General features: G+C 44.2%; 1 protein-coding gene and 1 non-coding gene across 3 annotated transcripts in view; one reads left to right on the top strand and one right to left on the bottom strand.

Moving 5' to 3' along the window:
- Positions 1-678: 678 nt before the first annotated feature.
- The window catches only part of Trpv1 (transient receptor potential cation channel subfamily V member 1), a 30,368-nt gene continuing 17,660 nt past the window's right edge, over positions 679-13,386 (bottom strand). Inside the window, exons 11-16 of one of the 2 annotated variants that reach the window (XM_077110496.1) lie at positions 9,893-10,058; positions 9,434-9,500; positions 8,418-8,737; positions 7,354-7,481; positions 6,792-6,907; positions 679-1,709 (exon numbers count right to left, since the gene is read on the bottom strand). In XM_077110496.1, coding sequence (XP_076966611.1) covers positions 1,537-1,709; positions 6,792-6,907; positions 7,354-7,481; positions 8,418-8,737; positions 9,434-9,500; positions 9,893-10,058 — 970 coding nt within the window. In that variant the 3' untranslated portion in view covers positions 679-1,536. The remainder of the gene's footprint in view (positions 1,710-6,791; positions 6,908-7,353; positions 7,482-8,417; positions 8,738-9,433; positions 9,501-9,892; positions 10,059-13,386) is intronic. The other variant, XM_077110497.1, reaches the window with a different exon arrangement.
- Positions 12,873-12,951, top strand: Trnav-cac (transfer RNA valine (anticodon CAC)). The gene has a single exon. It is a non-coding gene; the product is annotated as a tRNA-Val (tRNA).

Raw genomic sequence — 13,386 nt, 5'->3', positions numbered from 1 at the left:
TCCTTCTATAGGTGAGTGAATAAAGAAAATGTGGTCTATATATTCAATGGAATAATATTTAGCTCTAAAGAAGAATAAAATATGGCATTTGCCAGTAAATGGATGGATTGGAGAATATCATGCTAAGCAAAATAATCCAATCCCAAAAACCAAAGGCCGAATGTTTTCTCTAATATGCAGATGCTAATTCACAACAAGGGGGCGGGCATTAGAGAAAAATAAAGTTACCTTAGATTAGGTAGAGGGAAATGAAGGGAGGGGAGGGAGGAGGTTTTGGGAATAGGAAAGATAATAGAATGAAACAGACTTACTCTCTCTCTCTCTCTCTCTCTCTCTCTCTCTCTCTCTATATATATATATATATATATATATTTATGACTACAATATGATTCTACAAAATGTGCACTCAGAAAAATGAGAAATTATATCCCATCTATGTATGATATATCAAAATGCATAAATGTATTCTCCTGTCATGTATGACTAATGAAAACAAATTTAAAATTAAAAAAAAAAAAAAAAACAGGTGCAGGGCAGATCTGGCCCATGGACTATAGTTTGCTGACTATAGTGTTTGTGAGGTAACATCCTTGCCCATGGGTAACAACTAAAGAAAGACAGAGACTCCTGCCGTATGGGGTAGTACACACACATACACACAAACACACAAACACACACACACACACACACACATACACACACATACACACACATGCATATTATACAAACAAACTACACAGAGCCATCTACTGTGCCAGTCTGACACCCGGCACAAAGTTCACACTTGTTATAACACGTATGTATGTATATATATGTATTTATTTATTTGATGGATGACAAAATGGATGGGGTGGAAGCATTTAGCACTGCAGGGGTGCAGACTGTGATCATTAGAAACTTCCCTCCATGTGTCCCTTGGAACATGGTTCTGGGCTTTTATCTGAACAACAATAGAGCTAATATTTAGGGGACTTTGATATTTCACCCTAAAAAATAAAGACACTCTTGGGCAATCTCATTCTGCTGGAGTTAGGAATGGGAGAAGCATTCCCCACCTTCTCTGGGGATCAAACAATATCCCCCAATGAGACTGCTCTGGACGGGTGAGATATTAACACAATACAGAGGGTAAGAGCTTCAGCTTTCAACATCGAAGGAAATTTATGTTCTCATCAAAGGTGTTTTTCTGAACTCCATTTACTCCCAGTAACATGAAGATCAAAGGCAGCAAGGGTCTAAGCTATGTCCAAGTACAGACTTACCCTTCACACTGTTTAATGAAGTCAGTGAGAAGTTGAAAGGCAGATGGCTTCCTGTTTGAAGATTCACCTGGGACAGCAGTGGGTGGATGCATGTCTCTCCCCACACACCCAACCACACTTCCCACAGCAGGTCCAGTGCAGTCCTAGGAATGTGCCTGAGCAGGCCCTGAGAGGGTCACACTGCTGACAGGGCACTGGTGTTCCCTGAACAGCCCCTCAGTGGGAGTGGGGCATCAAAAGGCCCAGCATGGAGAGCACCCCAGGTGGGGGTCCCTCACTTCTCCCCTGGAGCCATGGAATCCTTGAAGACCTCAGCATCCTCTGGCTTAAGGGATCCTGCAAAGTGCTTCAGATGAACTTCCTCCGGCTGCGCATGGTGCCTATCTCGAGTGCTTGTATCCCTTAAAAGGGGAACCAGGGCAAAGTTCCTCCAGTTTCTCCCTGAAACTAAAGGATAAAACATCATTGCTACCTTGTGCACAGCAAGACAAACACACATTCACTTTGTGGCCTCACTAATCTCCAAATAGAAGGAGGTCTGGGCATGCTGGTGCTTCCTGTGGTTCCTGGATCAGTGCAGTTTTCTCTTCCCTCAGCTGCTCAAGGAGCCTCATCCATTTGGACAAGTAAGGACCACATGAGAATCCACCCATGGAGACTCTGCAAGCTTCCATTTATTCCCTGCCACGGTGGGGGAGAGAGGAGGCACCCAAAGAGCAACACGGGGGCTGCCCCATGAGTGGCTCCACACCGGGTCAACTCTACAGTAATGAACACCAACCAAAGGATCGGGATTTAGGGTCCAGGACTCACCAGGGCTTAGAAGATTAGGAACTGTGCTGAGGAAAACATGTAACACTGGGCCTCAAATGGGGACCTCAAATATGATCTGAAATCCCAGGGAGCTCCTGAGGAGGACCCAGTTGTAACCCAGATGGCCACCTCTAGCCTCTGATCACCTCAGAGGAATGACTGCCAAGAAGGCAGGTTGTGTGTTTTCTCCTTTCATTTGCTAAAGCCCTGATTAGCCAAGCCCTCTTATTGGCCACCTGGAGTTTCACCTCTCTGGAAAACCAGCCTAAACTCACACATCTCAGCCTCAGGCCATGATGCAGGCCCCTGTGCTGGTATCCAACATGGACCACAGCTCAGAGGCATCAGGCTGCCAGAGGCTAGTCCCACTGTGACTACTCCAACTGAAGTTTCCAGACCCTCAGGCTGACACTGGCCTGCAGCCCCAGTCTGATCCCAGCACCAACTGCTGATGAAGGATTCTTCAGGGAACCCAGGCATAGAAGCAGGAGGTACATTGTGAGATAGACAGGTGCCATGGGTATGCCATGGCTTGGTGGTGGGGACACCCAGCCTCAGCAACTACCAGCCTAACCCCAGTTCCAGGTCCCTCAGAAGAGGAATGGGCCTTCCAATTGCTCACCACATTTCTGATGCTATGACCCTTTACATGTTTCCCTAATGCAGGAGGCCCTTCCCTCCTGCATTCCCTCCTGCATTCCCTCACTCCTTCCTATTACACACACTGTTTGGTGGGGAAAGAATCCTATTATCTGAAATAGTTGGCTATTCTCCTGTTACAAAGTAGGAAGCAAAATCCTCAAGAAATATTCCCTAATTAATTTTAAGTGCAAAATTAGGGAAAATTAACCTCCCCCCTATCTCTTCTCCAATTAATAAAGATGTGTGCATCCCTGCCACAGGGTCAATGTCCTTATTAATATCACAGTGAATGTGCAATGTTGTAAACAGCCAACAATGTCATGCAAACACAATAAAAATCATCTGCAAGTTGAAATGCTGCATCTTCTAAAAGATGTGGATTTCATGAAATCAATGAGAGTGATATTAAAAACTGCTCAAATCACATGCAAAACCATCTTCAAATAGCTCCCCAGCAAAATTAGTTCAGCTAACAACTGAAGAAGAGATAATCATCCTAAGTGTTAGGATGTGACACAGGAAATCCTTCCAATTAGACTCATAGGAACCTCACAGGACTATAGGAGACCTGTGGGAAAACTGATGAAGCACTTGAGTAGTTTTCCAAAAACAAGCTTTTCTTGAAATAGTTCTCTACTTCCAACTATAATGCAGCATCTAGTACCAGATTAGCCATCCTGCTGTAGACAACTATAAAACTGGGCAAATACATGCTGCAAAGGTGTTTGAACTCGGACAACAGTCAGTGAAAACCTGTGAACCTCGAGAGAAGTGAAATTCACAGGCAAGCACTACCAACACCGTGACTATCTGATTAGAGACAATTTCCCCATTTACAGTGCAGTGAACGGCAATCCCAGCAGAACATGGAACTACCCCTGATCTGAGGAGGAAGAAATAGGAGTTTGGGGCAACTGAATCAGGTAGACTCCAGGAGGCAGGCACAGGAGAAGAGGAAAAAGGAGTTATGGGGTAGAAGCTCAGAAGGCTTTGAGGTGGCTGGTTCCCCAAAAGTCCTTGGCTGAGATCTGGGCTGTGCTTGCTCATGAGCCTTACTAGAGAGTGGCAGCTTATGGGGTTGAAAGCGAAGCAGAAGTTGGGCACATACCTTAATCCCAATCATTTGGAAGGCTAAGGCAGGAGGATCACAAGTTTAAGGCCAACCTCAGCAACTTAGCAAGGCTCTGATTCAAAATACAAAATTAAAAGGACTGGAGGTATAGCTCACGGGTAAGGTGCCCTGACTTCAATTCCCAGTACAAGGAGGTGGGGGACAGACAGAGATATTAAAGGTTGAGCAATCCTGGGGAAATATTGCCTAATACTAGGGGAGCCCAACCAGAGTGGAGAGGTCTCCTTACCTTCCTTTAAATACTCTGAGTATCAAGTGAAGACACAAGACAGGTTCCATTTAAAAGTAATGGCCATGATCTAGACTGAGCCTACTCAAGATCCATACTAACAAAATCTAAAACCAAGCTTTAACAAGATCCTCAGAGGAGACAAATTTCAGAGGTTGAGTCCTACAAGTTTCAATGGGCTTAGAATATACTTTGGGATTTTCACAAGAAAATACTTTGGGATTTCCACAGATTTGCCATACCAACATTTAAAATTAAGCCTACACAAATTCAAGGTGATTCCTTAGTAACTGAACCACTAACTGAATAAAAGTTCAATATTCTTTAAATGAAGGTAATAGAATCTGGAGTTTGCACAGTATATTATCTACAATGCCCAGTGTACAATTTTTAAATATGAAGTATAAAGAGACAAGGGAGATGGAGAGTGGAGGGGGTGGGGAAGGAAGAGGAACAAAAAATGTAGCCAGCCCATAGTCAGGAAAAATAGCAGTTAAAAGAAACTTACCCCAAGATAACTCAGATATTGGATTTTACAGACAGAATTTTTTAAGAAGCTACTATAAATATGTTAAAAGAACTAAATGGAAATATAGTTTTAATGAGGGAATAGTTAAGGAATCTCAGCAGAGAAATGAGAAATATTTTTAAAAAATAGAAATTCTAAAACCAAAAAGCCCATGACTTGAAATACGGAATTCACTAGATGACATTAAAAGCAATTTGGAGATGGCTATGGAAAGGGACATTAAATGTGAACATGGATCAAAATAAATTATTAAATATGAGAAACAAAGAGGAAAAAAATGAGTAATAATAAACAAAGCCTCAGATCTATAGGACAATAGCACATGGTCTAACACACATGTCATTGGAATCCCAAAAAGAAAAGATAAGGAGAGTCAAGCAATGTGTGTAGTTTCTCAGATTTAATTAAACATATTGATGTACAGATCAAATAATCTCAGTAAACCCTAAGCAGGAAAAAAAGAAAAACAGAGAAAACCATACTTACGTATACCTTAGTAAAACTGCTGAAAACTAAAGATAAAGAAAATAATTTAAAAGCAGTGGGGGGTAGGGAGCAGGAAGGACATACTACATACCCGAGAACACAATCAAATAATGATGACTTCTCCCAGAAGGCAAGGCAAGTGAAGAAACAAAGTGTTGAGATAAAAAATAAAAATAAAAACCTGTTAACCCAGACTTCCATATCCAGTGAAACAAACCTGAGGATGAAATAGACATTCTCAGGTAAACAAAAGCTGATAGAAAACAAATCTACACTGACAGAAATTAGACAGTTCCCTAGGTTGGGGAGAGTGAAATAGACTACCCAGAAATTCAGTAGTCCTTGAATTTGAAATTGAAAGGACTTCAGGGTGCTTTCTGACATGATGGGAAGGCTCTATATCTGGAGTAGGGTGGTGGTTGACTAAGTGCGCATGTACGTTTGTCAAAACTTACAAAACTGTACATTTAAAATGTGCACATTTTAAGCTGGGTGCAGTGGCCCACCTGTATAAATACAACTCAAACTTTGTTCTATATAAACTATGTCCACTTCATTTTTAAATAAATGTCCGCAGACCCTGAATTTGGTGCTTACTGTGAAGTGCTTACCATCAAACTATTAGATGGCTTTGCTTTCTGGTCGTAATTTTCCCCAGGGTTTTTGTTGGTTCTTTATTTATTTATTTTTTCCTCCATGTGTACCCTTTTCTTAACCCCGCCACCTGCCCCAGGCTTCTGTGTAAAGGAAGTGTTCCCATGCATCTGTCTGTGTCTTCTAGCCTCACAAAGCTATAACAGCACACATGGGCTATGAGGAGCAGAGCCAGGAGACAGGGCATCCCTGACCCACTGACCATTCCAGGGAGTGGAAAGTGCCCTGAGCTGCTTCCTCTGGGCACTGGGGACAGTGCCTGGGCCAGGCTGGCACAACCAAATTGCTGGAACACCAAGTGCTCAGCTGTACAGGCATATACCAGGGCATGTAAGAGCACCCACAGCTGAGTGTGTGTGGATGGCTGACATTTGGGACTGAGATAGGTGGGCTCTCAGGAGACAGAAAAAGAGACCCTTAGTAGACATACATCCAGATTTAGTTAAATCAACAAAATCCCCCAGTGTATGCTTAGGGCAGACCAACCAGAACAAAATCATAATTAATTTAAATGTCACCAGAGTCAAAGACCTACACAATATGTCCACAACTGATTTATGGCTAGACTTCTCAATCAATAAGAAACATTCTGAACCCCAAATAGCAAGTGATTCATATGGGATTTGATCTTCAAAGAAGCTTGCCTGAAAATCTGTACATTTTTTCCCAAAAGAATCATATATATCATCAGAGGACTCAACCTGGACCCATCATCACTCTGCTCTCCTCTGAAAGGCATCCGCCCCTGCCTTTGGTGTGTGGATACATTTGCTGTCCTTAAATAAATCTTTGCTTGTGTCTTCTTCTAACATATTCTGGAATTATTCTCACAGCATAAATCAAGAACTCACCTGGGCTGAGTTCAGATCCTGCAGCCTCCTTGGAGGGACCTCCCTGGGCCTCTGCACAGTGACAGGGCTGTTACAGAGCCCAGGTCCTTTGAGGGGGTAAGAAAGGCCTGCAAGAAGTAGGGGACCCACCTGCCCAACATCAGGCCACCAGCAAAGGGCCCCTCCACACACAGCATGGACCTGCATGCCTTACCTCTGCCTGACCTCAGGGAGAAGCTCAGGGTGCGCTTTACACCCTCACAGTTGCCAGGGTCCTCATTGATGATGCCCACATTGGTGTTCCAGGTGGTCCAGTTTACCTCGTCCACCCTGCAGGGGAGGAGAGAGGTCAGGGAACCGGCTGCCTCAGGGCCATGTGCAGCTTCCGGATCCCCAAAACCCACAGATCTGAATGGAGACACAGCTGGTGGAGAGGGCCTACTTTTTGGATAGCACCCCCTCCCTAACCACACCGTGAGGCCCAAGGACTTTAACTATTAGATTCCTGCTCCTGGCCTTCCTCACTAGGTGGTCCCTTCTGGACATTTCACATTTTCTAAGATTTAATGTCTGCATCCCTCTTTGCTGAGATCTGAGGTGGATCTCCTATGTCCACTGCTGAGCTCTGGGGTCACCCTCATACCTATAGCTGGCCTACAACAGGTCCCAAAAGATCCTGAGGCAGCCTCTGTACCCACAACTGGCTCCAGGAGGGCCCCTGGCACCCATGACTGGGTCCTGGAGCTCCACGGCTTTCACTTCTGCCTGGGCATTACCTGAAGCACCATCTGTAGTCATCCTTGCCGTCAGGTGTGTACCCCACCTGCAGCAGCTTGCCTGAGCGGAAGGCCTTCCTCATGCACTTTAGGAAGCTCTTCTCCGTGTCCAGGATGGTGATGGCTCTCTGCAGGAAGACACAAAGTGCAGAGAGGCAGAGGGCTCATCAGGGACCACTCTGGCTGCCCATGCTGGATGCCAGGATTCAGCCCCTCCAGAGGCTCTCCCTGTCCCTGATGCCTCCAAGCTGGACCTCAGGGACCTTCTACACTAGGTTTGTCTCCATAGCATGGCAGGTGCACACTCCAGGAAGGGAGCTCAGCCTCCATATCAGGGAGCTGGGATATGGAGTGTCCCAGACCCTTCCCTGAGGAGCTCATGAAAGGACAACCTGGGGTGATAGTTAAGAACAGGACCTCAGAAGCAAGAGCACCTGGTCTGAATCCTTGTTCTGCTACTTACCAGCTGTGTGACCTGGAACACAGGTGGCTGACATCTCTGTCCCTCAACACCTTCACCCAAAAATGGGATAGTAATAGAATCCACTCCATTGAATGGGAGGACTAAATGAGATCAGGTGAGCAAAACACTTAGAACAGGACTACCATTGGGTAAATTCCACTTAATAAGAGTGATCTTTTTTTTTTTTTTTTGCAGTAGTTGGGGAAGAAGGTGTGGACCACAGGGCTCAGACAGGAGCTCTTGGAGCTCTTCCCCATGTGAGCTGCACCCTGAGTCTGATCTCCAGTGTCTGCCCCAGATCAAGTTCCTCTGTGGTGGACACCCCACAGGTTTGAGCACTCCATCTCCTTCCCTCCAGGGCTGCCCGTCCATGGCCAAACAACATCTATGAGCACCCGCTAAGCTAACCCAATGCTGTGCAGCCCATGCTCAGCAGAGAACCCTGTGGGAAGGGCATCAGTTAAGGGGTGCCACTGCTCATCCCTGGCCTGGCTGGGCTTTCCACCCCCTCCCCAAATACCACAGGAGCTCATGTGTTCAACTATGTGACAGCCAGCAGACAGCCACAGACACCTCCTAGCAGCACACCCCACTGACACACCTGCAGTTTCCAGATGTTCTTGCTCTCCTGTGCAATCTTGTTCACGGTCTCCCCCATGAGGGCGATGAGCATGTTGAGTAGGAGGATGTAGGTGAGAATCACATAGGCCAACAGCAGGATGATGAAGACAGCCTTGAAGTCGTAGTTCTCCGTGAACTCCAGGTCACCCATGCCGATGGTGAACTTGAACAGCTCCAGGCACGTGGAGTATAGGCTGTTGTAGCTGTCGGGTGGCCTGCAGCCAGGAGCCCGCCACCTATGTGATGTGTACTCAACCGGCTCAGAGTAATTCTTCCCATCCTCAATCAGTGTTACTACCGCTGCAGGCCATGGAGAGAATGGGGGAAACTGGATGGAAGCCAAGTCCCCAGGTACCCTGACATACAGCCCTTACCCCAGGATGGGTTTGTAGCAGGAATGCTGCTCAGCCATGAAAGACCTGTGTGTGTGGTTTTTTTAAAGTACTCCTTCTTCTAAACTATCAGAAAATTGTCTTAATATACTGCTTTGTTATAATAAGAACTTTATCATTATGTGCTAGAAAAAATGTTAAATGTACAAATCAACGTGTACTTGTGAAACTTATTCTCGGGTTTTGAAGCGTGAGGTAGGTGTGTGTGTATGTGTGTGTCTGTGTGTGGGTGTGTGTAGGTAGATAGAGAGTGATTTTTAAATTTGGTAAAATTTGGGGGATCTGGGTGAGGAATACAGAGAAGTTATTGGTATATTCTTAAAACTTGCCATTAAGTCTGAAATAATGATGAAATGAAAAGTTGGAAGAAATGACTGAACCAAAATGCAACGTCACTATAGGCAAACAGCACTTCCTTCCTCAAAAACTACCAAAGCCATCTTAGGAATCCCATTTCCAAGTTCTGGGGCTCATTGTGTGTTCTTTGTCCATCCACCCTATGACCCACAGGCACACATCTGTCCATCCCACCCAGCCCCTGGCAGAAGCCTCAGGAAATCAAGGTGAGCTGGAGCCCTCCACCAGCCCCCACCAAGCCCATTACCTGTGGAAAACCCGAACAAGAAAACCAGGTAGACAAACATGAACCGACACAGATCTCTGAGGATCATCTGTGGGAGAGAGCAGACTTATCAGAGGCAAGTCCAGGCCCTGGGAGGAGGCAAGGGAAGGGCCAGGCCCTGGGAGGAGGCCTGGAGCAGAACCAGGGAACATGCAGGAGGCTTAGGCCTCTTTAGCTCAGGTGTCATAAGAGACTCATCCGCCCTTCCCCCCATGGCTGTTGCTCCAGTCAGGAGAGGGGAGCCTAGGATGCAGAGGGGTCAAGTTTCGGAAGCCTGGCACCCAGGACAGTCCAAACTGCTTGATTCTTTAAGGATGAGCTGGGAGCGAAACTAGCAACACCTCAGAAGATACCAGGAGGCTGGACAGAGTCTGTGGGACAGTATTTCACCCATGTAGTAAATAGGTTCTGAGGAGAAACCACTTGGTTATGGGAACGCACCTTCTCGATCATGACAGCATAGATGCCCATCTGCTGGAAGCCACGGGTGTAGTAGAGCATGTTGGTCCAACCCATTGCCAGTGAGAACACCATGGAAGCCACATACTCCTTGCGGTGGCTGAAGTACAGCACCACGGATCCCAGCATGAACAGGGACTGCACAAAGCTTAGGGTAGAAGAATAAGAAGCTCTGTCTACAAGTAACTGGGAGGCCTGGCACCCCAAGAACAGAAGTCCTCAGGCTCCCTGAAGACTGAAACCACAGGTCATGGCAGGAGCTAAGGCAGGCTGTCCTGCTTCCTTTAGTCCATGTATTCTCAGGGGGAGCAATATCACCACCCCTAAGGGGCAAAATTGATTGGGAGTGGAAGATCTTATCATGTATAAAGCATGGGTATAAAGTAGTACATATTTTCCTTGATTTTTGATGGGGTTGCACCCTGAAAAACTTGTCATAAATTGAAAATGCATTGACTATGTCTAACCTACTGAACATCATAGCTCAGCAACACAGCACACTGAAGAGTCATGGTGGTTTCCTTTTGTGATTATGGGTTTGACAGGAAGCTGAAGCTCCCTGTCACTGCCCAGCATCATGACTGAGTATCATATGGCATATGGATAGCACAAGAAAAGATTCAAATTAAAAATTTAAAGCATAGCTGGATGAGGTGATGCACACCTAAAATCCCAGTTGTTCAGGAGGCTGAGACAGGAGGATCTCGAATTCAAAGCCAGCCTCAGCAACTTAGCTTGCAATTCAGCAAGACCCTTCTCTAAATAAAAAGAAAAAAAAAGGCAGGGGATGTGGCTCAGTGGTTAAGCACCCCTGGGTCCAATCCCCCATGCTAAAAAAAATAATAATAATAAAAATAAAGCACAGTTTCTGCTCAATGCATATGATTTGCATACCATCATAATGTCAAAAAAATTTTAAGTTGAATCACTACAAGTTGTGGACCATTCATACATAAACAGACACATAATCATGGTGTTAAAATTTCATGTGGGGGGTAGGTACTTAGTTATGAAAAATGTCTTCAAAAGCAATAATGGAAAAAAGCTGAGAAACACTGCTTTAGCACAACAACCTTCCTGCTTAGTCTCCAAGAACAAGAACCTCATGGGACAACTGATAACCTAAAAGCCTAAAGCCTATGAGGAGGGACAGGCCATGCTCTCCTGAAAACCCATAGCAGGGTTTCTGGCCACACCCTCAGACTCAGCAACAGAACCAGAGAAAATGTCCCTCAGGTCCTTAGTCCAGTGGACAAGGTGGAAGACATCTAGGTGATCCTGACACGTCTGTTCTGTGGTCCCTTCTTTCTTATTTATCCCAGGTCTCCTTGTTCCTCATGACCTCCTCCACGAAGCCCTCCTGATTGCACTTACACAAAAGACCACAAGGACAGCCTCACCTCCCATGTGTGTGAGAGAACCCAGCAAAAAGTCTCAACTGTGCTGAGGTGGATCTGCTGAAAACTGACATCCATAAAGAGGCTCATTAAGTGGAATCTGTCTTCTAGTTCAACTGTGAAGAAAAAACATTCCTCAGCATTTACAGAACCCTGGGCCAAATGAGAACTGATGCCAGAGGAAATAGGTAAAGGATTGTCTCTGATGACAAATGGTTTTCCCACATATGGATATGAGGAGCTACTAGAGAGTCGTGGACAAATGGAAAGTGACTTAGCAGACCCAAGAACCCAAATACAAAGCCAGACATGAGAAAAGCTGAGGAACAACACTTTTAACCTTCAAAAGGAGTTTCAAAAGGCTTAGAAATCCCCAGAGGGGGTAAAGAGGGCCCAAAAATAAGACTGGAGGCCTAAGAAAATAAAACAAAGGGTCTTTGGACCCCAGTTCACCTAGCACCATTGAAAGCATTGATATGTTACCAAAACCAGGGATATTGTGAATTATATACAATACAAGTAACAGAAAGCCCTTTTTTCCCCACTCAGCTCTTGGGAAGCTGGCAGCCAGACTTCTTCCTTCCAGGTCAAAGATTGGAAAAAAAAAAAAAAAAAAAGAAATGTCCTATGTGAAATTTGACAAAACTAAGAAGAAAAACCTAAATAAACTGACTTGTTATTCTCCAATAAATGGTTTGTCTGGATCAGCTGGCTGTGAAGCTCAGAATTAATACTCCCATCCAACATTAATAACTTTCAAACATGGATAGGGTGGGGATCTCTTGAAAATGAAAAGATCAGTAGAGGTAAGAGACCAGCGGGTAAGAGGCAGTGAGGAAGGGGAGAAGTGCTGGAGAATGACATGAGCCAAATTATATTGTTACATTGTGTGCATGTAGCAATATGTAGTAACAAATCCCCTCGTTCTGTACAACTATAATGCACCAATAAAAATTGTGGAAAGAGAAAAAAATAGATTTAACTTTTTTGAAAAAGAGACTGCAACTACCTTTCAATTCTCCACTCTTAATTATAAGCAGATGTCAAGAATTTCCAGATGTTCTGAGGACACTCTCTAATATAAAAGAGAGAAAAAAAAAACCCAAGCAAACAAATGGAAAATAACTTTGAGTAAAGAAAAACTATAAAAAAAGAAAAAAAATTTCTAAAACAATTTGTTTAATAGCCTCAGAGAAACAAAGAAGATATCACATCCATCAAAGAACAGAGTGCTATAAATAAGGAATGAACAGAATTTTTAAAAGACCACTTAGAAATTTAAAACATGATATAAAAAGTGATAAACACATTAGAAATATTGGAAATTAAAGTTAATTTGGATCTTCCAGGAAGTGGAGACAAATATAAAGAGAATGCAAAATTAAGAAAATTTAAGAAACCTAATTCAGAGATAGTTCAGGAGATTCAAAATATAAATCATAGGAATTCCAGAAGAGAGACCCAGAAATAATTCAAGATAATACCCCCAAGCAAGAAGACATAAATTTCCAGATTGAAAGATCCCAGTAAATTCTAAAAATACTAGATTAAAAATCAACACATCTGGGGTTGGGGATATGGCTCAGTTGGTAGAGTGCTTGCCTCACATGCACAAGGCCCTGGGTTCTATCCCCAGCAACCCCACCCCCGACTCAAAATCAACCCATCTGTACCAATATTAGTTGCATATAAATTTATAATCAGTAAAAGAAGAAGAAGAGGAGGTTGGCACCATTGTCAAATGCTATAGAAAAATAAGGTAAATTAGAATTGGGGATTTGACAATTAAGTAGCAAGTGAATTTAGATCGATTTCAGGTAAGTATGGGTAGAAGTTGGCCTATATGAAATTGAGGAATGAGGCAAGGAGGTTGTAGCTTTAGAGTTATAGAAACCCCAGTGTTGTATTACATATTTGGGGGGTTTTGTTCATGATTCCTGGCTCATTAACTCCTTCCAAAAGTGGGTCATAAAAATCCTTATCTTCCCCTGCTTTTCTATCTTAGATCTGGTCGTAAAGAAATTCTCCAACCTACCTTTCTCTGATAGTCATTCCAGAGGACTCCTGTGCCATATCCTG

Source organism: Callospermophilus lateralis, chromosome 11 (genome assembly GCF_048772815.1).
Source record: "Callospermophilus lateralis isolate mCalLat2 chromosome 11, mCalLat2.hap1, whole genome shotgun sequence".
Lineage (NCBI taxonomy): Eukaryota > Metazoa > Chordata > Mammalia > Rodentia > Sciuridae > Callospermophilus > Callospermophilus lateralis.
Note: the sequence above shows the minus strand (reverse complement) of the source record. Positions and strands in the feature narration are given on the sequence as shown.